Source organism: Sceloporus occidentalis, unplaced genomic scaffold (assembly GCF_023333645.1).
Source record: "Sceloporus occidentalis isolate IW3139 unplaced genomic scaffold, rSceOcc1.0.p SCAF_5, whole genome shotgun sequence".
Classification (NCBI taxonomy): domain Eukaryota; kingdom Metazoa; phylum Chordata; class Lepidosauria; order Squamata; family Phrynosomatidae; genus Sceloporus; species Sceloporus occidentalis.
In genome coordinates this window covers 50,809,572-50,819,277 of record NW_028316985.1, presented here as the reverse complement: position 1 = coordinate 50,819,277, position 9,706 = coordinate 50,809,572, and the positions used below count along the sequence as shown (strand labels likewise).

General features: G+C 39.4%; 1 protein-coding gene across 1 annotated transcript; it reads left to right on the top strand.

Annotated features, from left to right (window-relative positions):
- The first annotated feature begins 2,297 nt into the window (after window positions 1–2,297).
- LOC149312147 (small ribosomal subunit protein uS9) lies at window positions 2,298–6,292 on the top strand. The gene is made up of 6 exons (XM_089524036.1): window positions 2,298–2,348; window positions 2,441–2,493; window positions 3,581–3,682; window positions 5,197–5,293; window positions 5,856–5,903; window positions 6,093–6,292. Exons 2-6 carry the CDS (start codon window positions 2,446–2,448, stop codon window positions 6,236–6,238), a joined length of 441 nt encoding a protein of 146 aa, XP_089380162.1. The 5' UTR covers window positions 2,298–2,348; window positions 2,441–2,445; the 3' UTR covers window positions 6,239–6,292.
- The last annotated feature ends 3,414 nt before the right edge of the window (window positions 6,293–9,706 follow it).

The following is a 9,706-nucleotide window of genomic DNA, read 5'->3' as shown; positions in this document are numbered from 1 at the left end:
CTTCCCTGGCAAATCCCCCGAATCTACTTCTCAAGGTCCCCTAAGCCTCCAAAGCAGATTCAGGAGGCATGCAAACACTACGAAGGATGAGCTGCAATCCATCAACAAACAGTTTTTATTCCACTGATGGAAGGGCACAGATCAATACTACAATTAATTCACTAGGTGAGGAGGGATGGGGTTCAAATCATTCAATGAACTAGGGCCTAAAACAGATGGGTCAAATAAGGCAGCTTCTGGCTGCTTTGGGGGCATGGTGTTTAGATGATGCATGCCCTTCAAACGGTTGGAAGCCACGCTGAGGCTGCACAATGGTGGCAATAGCCGATGCTTTTAGGACTGGATTTAATCCATTTCCGCAAGTTGCTAGATTGGGACCATGGTAGCAGCCCACCGTGGTCTGGGCCCGATTGGGTCAGAGTGGCCAGAAGCCACTCTTGAGCTGCCTTCTTCAGCCCCGTGTTTCACAAGAATCTCCATGGAGACATTTTTGCAGGGGTGGGAGAGGGGGAGAAAGTGCATTGCTTTAAGTGGGACTGCATTTAGATTCAATGCAAAACTGAATGCAGTCTGCACAGCTGGTTATGTGTTAATATCATTTTGAACACTCATCTATATGCATAAAAACCACCTGCTGCTGAATGACATATAAGACTGTTTTCTGTCTCTATGGAAATTCTTGTATATTTCAGGAAGTACAAATGTCCCCCTATATATCCATAGAAAGATTTGCAGATCTAGAAGGAAGCGTATCATGCAATACTCAATACATCCAGAGCCAGAAAACATAAGCTCACATGTGGTGGGTTTATGCATATTTACAGCTCAATGAAATCAGCATGCGTTCTCTTATCGATTTCTTCACACTCTCTGTACAAAATACAAGATTGTCGTGACATTTTGAAAGAGAGTATGTAAAGTGTTCTTTGTTAAATGAATATTTGTCAGAAATGTAAAGTACTATACATTACAATGATAGTGTTCTAGATATTTGTCATTGGGGCGTCAGTGGACTTTCCTGTGTAAACTGATCTGGATTGAGAAGGAACGGCTTCGTTTAAAGTACACCAGCTCTCTCAGAAACCCCTTGGAAGAAGAATGAAGGCATTTTCATCCTCTTTCTACAATGGCATTAGTAACACCTATAAGTAAAGCACAACCATACTGATTTAATTCCTTTATGATGCTTTTCCATGATAGGAAGCAATACCAAGCAACCACTAGGTGGCGCACAGACTCAGGGGATGATTAAAGTGGCAGAAAAGGAGGGCATTTGGAACAAAAGACTCAATAACAAACAAACAACCCCCCCTCCCCCAAAATTAATAACTACTATAATGTTCATAAAGCGAGATAAATGTGTTGGTCCTTAAGAAAAAGTTTAAGATTTCACCACTAGGAACTAAATTGATCAAGACAAACCAAGTGCACATGAACTCATTCATACACACACATATTTATTTATTCATTTTATTTACTATGCCACCTTTCTCCCTTAAAAAAAAGGGAGCCCAAAACAAAACGCCTTACAATTTATACAGTATTTATAAATGTTATAAAGTGTTTTCAATTTATTAAAATGTATAAAAATAATTTATAAAATGTATAGTGTTTTTAATTTTTAAAAATTTATTTAAAAATTATATTTATAAAAATTTTAAATTTATAGTGTTTTTATTAAAATGTATAAAAATTATATTTATAAAATTTATAAGTGTTTCTAATTTATTAAAATGTATAAAATTATATTTGTAAAATTTATACATTTATAATGTTTTTAATTTATTAAAATTTATAAAAAACCCTTAATTTATACAATTATTAAATTTATAAAATGTTTTTAATTTATTAGAATTTATAAAAAAATTATATATTTATAAAATGTAGAAAGTGTTTCTAAAGCCTGGTCCTCCATTCCTTTCCCCGCCCTTCGAGGACTCTCCAGTCCAAAGCCTTCTTCCTACAATGAGAGAACCAGCCCCACAGTCAGCCCCGCCTCCCTCAGACCTGCCAGTCAAGGGCCAACCACGCCCACAACGGCCGCGGTTGCATGTGAAGCCTTCCCACGATGAAAACCACAGCCTCGCCTTTCTGAGCCCCGCCTCCTTCAGACCTGCCAGTCAACGACTCTAGCCACGCCCACAACGATCGCGGTTGCAGACCTGCCACTCAACGACGAGCCACTCCCACAACGGCCGCGATTGCCGTAAAGCAGGCGCGCGCGCGCGCAGACACACTATCGTACTACCGGAAACGACGTCACGTTTTGCGCCCCTGGGAAGGCAGCGTGGGAAACCCCGTCCTTCCTTTCTTACTTCCTTTCTTCGGCTGCTCTCTCTGACGGTCGGGTGAGTTTCTGCGGGGCTCCCGCTCCTCTGCTCCACTTCCGCCGCTGTAGTTGGTTGCTAACCGCCCTTTTCTCCCTCTCTGTGTCTCTCAGGCGCCATGCCGGCTAAGGGACCCCTCCAGAGCGTGCAGGTCTTCGGCAGGAAGGTGAGGCTCTGCGTGGCTCCTCCTGGGAACGAGGCCGCTGCGCGTGGCCCGGTTTCAAAGCACTCGCTTTAAATATGAACCACGTATTGATTCGCGGAGAGATCTTTGAACGTTAATGAATTGCAGTTTGACGCCACTTTAAGTGGCATCCTGGGATTTTTAGCTTTACAAGGTCTTTAGCCTTCTCTGCCCAAGAAAAACTACAAATCCCAGGGTTCAGTAGGATGGAGCCAAGGCAGTTAAATGGGGTCAGATTGCTGTATTCCTTCAGTGTAGATTCCCCCCCGTTTTCTCTCTTCCTCCCCAGGAACATCCGAGCAAATGGCCTTCCATTTGCTCACCATCCCTTTCTTCCATTCACACAGGCATCATCACCTCCATTGCTAGTAGTGTCTGTGTGAGGTTTATTTTCCCCTTGCGTTGCCTCATCTGGACATGCCCCATCCATGCATCAAGTCATTCAGTTGCTAGCAGGGAAATAATCCGCTCCTTTAGGGTCTTGTCAAAGATGTACAGTCTGAAATACACATTTTTCTATATCTAATGGCATGTCAATCTGCACAGTACAACTGCAAAACAAGATATCCAGATAAAATACAACATCCACAATATAATATAAAGTGAACTGACAGCTATATGTAATCAAAGTATATACGTTGATGAATTATCCAAAACCTTTTGTCTATTGAACATAACTTTTTCCCTTGGAGCAAATTTGTAGCTGAATGTAGTACACGACATGCCATATAGTACCATGTATGTCATATATAGTACTACGTACATATGTACTGTACAGCACATAGTACCACGTATGCCACTGTATGTATGCCATCTAGTACATGGTACCATGAATCCCATTTTGATTCAAGAGGGATATACAGGAAGGTGGGGTATAAATTCCTTAAATAACATAATAGGAGAAGAGGATAGGAGTTTATGGAACATGTGAATGGCAGAATGCTTTTTGAAACTTGAGGCAAATCTAATCAGCGTTCAAAGTGGTTGAAAAGTTAGAACTGTACAGTGCATGATTTAAAATACTTGTATGGATGTTACATTACTGACTTTAAAACACATTTTATTTTAGAAAACTGCTACTGCAGTAGCTCACTGCAAAAGAGGAAATGGCCTCATTAAGGTGAATGGAAGACCTCTGGAAATGATAGAGCCCAGAACTTTGCAGTATAAAGTAAGTTGGTGCTTACCTTTTAGGAACATGAAATCAGATTTCATGTTGTATACTTGCAATGGATGACTACTGCTTTTACCTATTTGATTATGTTGCTGAAATAGGCCTGGTTCCACATGGAAGGGGAACTGTTACGTTAAGGGTCCTTAAATTCATTTTGAGCTGCTATTTGGATAGTAATCTACCCATCCAAGCATGTAAAAAAATTTTAAAGCTGGGGTAATGCTGTGCATCAGATCATATACACTGTAGTACACAAAAAGCACATATTAAATAGACATACATACAAGATTTTTGTTGATGATGGGCTTGATAAACAACTACTGTACTTTATGCATACCTCCGGCCCTCCTTATCCATGGATTCTTTGTCCATGGATTCAAGCATCCACAGCTTGAAAATATTTTTAAAAACATATAAATTCCAATTAGCAAGACTTGATTGATTTTGCCATTTTATATAAGGGACACCATTTTCTTTCCATTGCATTTATTGGGACTTGAGCATCCACAGATTTTGGTATCTTTGGGAGGTCCTGAACCAAACCTCAGCGGATACCAAGGGCTCACTGTTGTTTGACTCTATGTTTTATTACACAGATACCCCAGTTCCCATAGTTGCCACTGTGCTGGTACTAATTAGAGGACTGCCCCAGGATGATGATATTGTGCTGTGCAAAAAGAGATAATATATAGCAAACATACCTCTTAGTGTTGCCAAGTATTGTTTTTCATTGCAAGAGTACAGGGCTGTCCCTTTAGCAGTAGGTCAGTTATGTTCTTTGAAAACTACTGTAGTAAGCGTCTGTATAGACTTCCAAAGCACATAGCCCCAGCTAGAGTAAGCCTGCTGAATCAGTGGAGTTTGCATAAATGTTAAGTCACTGTTTAACATTTAAATCAGTGGCTCTGCTGTAGTTGGGACAACCTGAAGGATTCATGACTTTGAAGGCAAATAGTAAAATCCAAATTGTATGCAAGGAGACAGAAGCAGAAAGAATCCTTGAATGTTTATTTAGCTGTAACTTAGGCTGCTTACTGATGTTACTGCAGTGAAGTGAAGAAGTACAACTAAAGTTCCTGGGGAAGTCTGATAGAAAATAGTTATCTGCTGTCATTTACTATTGACAGTGATACGTGGCAAAAACAGACTAAATTAGCAATAGTTAAGCTGAATATTTAAATATTGTCTAATGCATGTTTTCTTAGAGGTAAGGTTTTGGTTTTTTTAATATTCCAATGAGCCTACTCCCTAGTAAGTTTGCTTAGGATTGAAAGTAGTGAGATTTCTGAGTAAGCATTCAAATGGTTGCACTGTTGGTAGTCTAGTCAATCTTATATACTTAACAGAATACAACAAAACCTACTAAACAATGATGCTTTATAGGGTCAACTAAAAAGCGCAAAATACATCATGCACGTTTTCAAAGTTTCACTGGCTTCTTTAACAGGCAAAGATATTAGAAATCGTACAAGAGTTGTCATGCAATTATAACTAAAATGTTCTTTCTTTAGCTGCTTGAACCAGTTCTTCTTTTGGGCAAGGAGCGTTTTGCAGGAGTTGACATCAGAGTCCGTGTGAAGGGTGGTGGTCACGTCGCGCAGATATATGGTATGGTTTCTATGAGTGACTTACTTTATTTCAATTGGAAAGGATGGGAATTTGCATATATTAGCTAATTTCAAAACATTCATATTTGCATTTTTTGTATAAAACACTTAATACTTTTATTATTTGTCGTTTAAACTTGCCTGTTTGCTTGGATACTTTCTGTGTATTGGTATTGGGAAAATTCTGCATCTAGGCCACAACAGTTTTTTTAAAAATCACGATATGAAACAGAAATTGACTACTTGTTTTTAAAAATGGGTTTCGTCCCTGAGGGAAATTAAAACACTTGATGAAATTGGGGTTTTGGGAGAACCTTTTTCTCCTTCCATTATTTTTTTTATCTTCTGTGCTTGGATGCCATTTTGGGAGAAATAAATACATTAGCATGGCTCTCCAACCCCTAGCAGTTGCCCACTCTATTAATAGTTGAATGCAGATAAGTGTGCATTCATGTTTGTGCTTTTTCAGAGTTCTGAACTAGCTTCCAAAGCCTTACAGCTGGATTCCCAGCCTAGGCTTTGTCTCATCACCTTTTCCTCTTCTATTTTTCTTTCCACCACAGCAATTCGACAATCCATTTCCAAAGCATTGGTGGCATATTACCAGAAATGTAAGTTGATTTGTTGAGTTTTATCTTTAAAATGCTTAACCCAAGATGTATAGAGTACCAGTTCATTATCCATAACTCGGTGCTCATTCTATATTTTTTCTGCTATTCTTAGTACCAAATTATTTCCTAGCTAGCACTGAACGCAAGTGAAAGTTTTGATGTCTAACAGGTGTTCTTTTGTTTCTCAAGATGTAGATGAAGCTTCCAAGAAAGAGATAAAGGATATCCTTATCCAGTATGATAGGACTCTTTTGGTTGCTGATCCTCGTCGTTGCGAGTCCAAGAAGTTTGGTGGACCTGGTGCTCGTGCACGTTACCAGAAGTCTTACCGTTAAAAGAAAATTATGCATTTTGCTCTTTAAATAAAGATGGAGGAAATTTCATTTCTATGTTTTGTTTGTCTGAAATTTATGATTCAATTCTCTGCATGTCTGGGTTTTTAAGAGCAACAGTAATTGGCTTGTCAATTTAAGAGATACAACTTTAGTGTAAAACTAAGACTAGTGTCTTTCTACTTGTGATGGGTAGAGCTATAGTCACTGAAGTGGTAGCAATCATTTATACAAAATGGTAGACATCTCTCCATTTATATTCTGGAGTCTCCCTTTCTCAGCTGGTGGAATTGGTCTTGGCAGTAATATTGTTGCTCCTTTTCCCCAGCTTGTTCATTTTCTCTGTGTGAAGGAACATTGCTTGCTTGCTGTGTGTGAAGGAACTTCTCTTAGTTCATTTCTCATGGACAGATCACCACCTTCTGAGTTCTGTTCTGCCAGACTTCTCAGTGACTACAGTCGGACCTTTGCATCCACAGGGGATCTGTTCTGATCCCCCCCTCTCCCATGGGATACAAAAACAAAACACAGGACCTTAAGTCTCATTTTCTCTGATGGTAGTGTGATGTGCACATTATGCACTCACCACCATTGAGTAGCAAGCCTGCAGATAGTGAGGCCCCACTGTACTGTCAACTGTGATATCCTGGGCTTCTTGGGTGGAGCTTGGAGGGACTGTTTTACAGTAGTTCTAGTTCAAGGAAGGGTACACTCAACACCCTAGATATCAGTCTGGTACTCAGAGTTGTTTTGTCCACCATTCTGTTTCACAAGAATAGAGGGCATGCTTATCAAAATTTTAGATGACACCAAATTAGGAGGGATAGCTAATATCCCAGAGGACAAGATCAAAAATCAAAATGTCAATAGATTAGAAAGCTGGAGTAAAACTAATGAATTTGAACATGGAGAAATGTAAGGTATTACACTTGGGCAGAAGAAAATGAAATGCATCGATATAGGAATGGGGATACCTGACTTCACAATAGTACATGTAAAAGGGATCTAGTAATCCTAGTAGACTACAAATTATGCATAAGTAAACAGTGATGCAGCAGCTAAAAAACCCAATATGATTCTAGGCTGCATCAAGAGACGTATAGTGTCTAAATTGAGGGAAGTAATAGTACCACTATTGTATACTTTGGTCAGGCCTTACCTGGAATATTGCATCTGGTTTGGGGCACTATAATTCAAAAATGACGTTGACAAATCGGGAGTGTGTCCAGAGGAGAGCAACCAGAATGGTGAAAGAGCTGGAAACCATGTCCTATCAGGATTGACTTAGGGAGCTGGGTTATGTTTAGCCTGGAGAAGAGATGGTTAAGAGGTGATATGATAGCCATGTTTAAATATGTGAATGTATGTCAAACTGAAGTTGGAGCAAGTTTGTTTTCTGCAACTCCAGAGAATAGCACCCAGAGTGATGGATTCAAGCTACAGGAAAAGAGATTCCACATCAACTTTAGGAAGAGCTTCCTGACAGAGCTGTTCAGCAATGGAACATGCTGCCTTGGAGCATGATGGAGTCTCCTTTGGAGGTTTTTAAGCAAAGGCTGGATGGCCATCTGTCTGGTGTGCTTTGCTTGTGTATTCCTGCATGACTGGGTTGGACTCAATGGCCTTATGGTCTCTTCCAGTTCTATCTATCCATGACATCTTTGGGAGAGGAGGTCTGGAGATTTGGAGTTTGGTTCATCAGTACTGAACTTTGTTTCTCCTCTATCTAGCTTCAAGTAAGCAATTTTGGTACTAAAACAGTTTATGTTGTCAGAAACTGATAAGACTCGAGAGTGTTCCAGAAACTGATGAGACTTGAAGCATGAACAGGCTGACACTTAATCCAGATAAGACAGAGGTATTGTACTCCTGATCACTTGGAAGGCAGATGTAGATTCCTAGGCCGGATAGGAATACATTCCAAAACAAAAGGCTAAAAAAAGTACATGACTGCAAAACATGACAAAACACTACAGGTACAGATTCATGTTTAGAGGATGAAAATGGTGAACTAAGCGCCAAAGCACTAAGCATCCAATTGTGTACAAAACATCAGTAAATATGCAGGTATGAACATCAAATTATAATAATGCAAGGAATAATCAGTATGTTACAAAACACTGAAATGTAGAACTAAACGAATTAATGCAAAGACATTAAAACAGTCAACACTAAATTAAATGCAGGGTTTTAAAATGTGTATCTTATTTAGAGTTTTTTCCCCCAATACACTTCTCATTACCCTGCTAATTGTGAGAAAAAACTTGCCAGCTGCCTTAAAACAAATGCTTTAGGATTTGGGCCTCGCTGTGTTTTGGAGCTATACTTGGTGTACTCTTGGATTCAACTCTGAGCCTGGCAAGCCAAGTTTTAGTAGTGTCCAGGAATGCCTTTGCACAATTAAAACTAGTATGCCAGTTGAGGTTCTGGACCCCTATTTTAAAGGACTTGGCCATAATGCCTTCTTGTAGCTCCACATCAATCATGTTTCAGTATAAAGAGCCAGTGTGTAGTGTACTGGCTTGCATATTGTAATAGGACCAGGGTTCAAATCCTTACTCTGCCAGGGAAATATAGTGAACTTGGGCAACTCAAACCTTCTCAGCCTCAGAGGGAGGCAATTCTGCCAAGAAAGTCCCATGATAGAATAGCCTTAGGGTCACCATATTAAGTCAGTTATGACTTGAAGGCACACAACAACAAGAGTTATAAGCAGTTAGTCTATTTCCAGTGATGTTTTTCAAAATATTTGGTATCATTCTCCAACACTCAGAAAAGCAGTTAACTACTGCTTCATAGGAAGGTTTATGCAATTGCAGCAATTGCTAATTGCTGAACAAAAGTTACATGTTAGAAGGACCCCAGGAAAAGTATTTTGTTGGGGCTACAATATAGTATGTTGGACACAATTTGACAGCTCCTTTCAAACATGTGTATTGGTGAATCATCCATCAAATAAAGTAGCTGGATCTTAAAATGTTAATGGCAGTTTGCTGAATAGGGTCTAGTTGGATGATGCTGTTGCATCACATACTTGTTCAGTTCTGGCTACTGGACTCATCCCTGCATTTGAATGGGTAACATTCACCTCCAGCGTTTTTAGGACTTTTTAAAATAATACTCTGGCAGTCAACATGGCTCCATCTCTGAAATGGTTCAGTCTTGATTCATAGGTGGCTGAGAGAATGCTTGAGACATCCAACTACATGAAAGTGGGATTGTTAATTTCTATTGTTATGCTAATAATACATATCCACACCTCAGAGGTGTAGATCTCTAAGACAGCTAACAATATGAAAGAGAAAATGAAAATAGAACAGTATTCTTTGTAACAGTCTTTTAGGGGGAAAGATCAATGCCATGCCACATCACTTTTCTAGAGCCCTTGTTTTGGGCTGTATCATGAGAAGGTTAAATTAAGACTTTGTTACAAATGAATATTTGCCTGAGTGAAATGACATCCTTGCTATT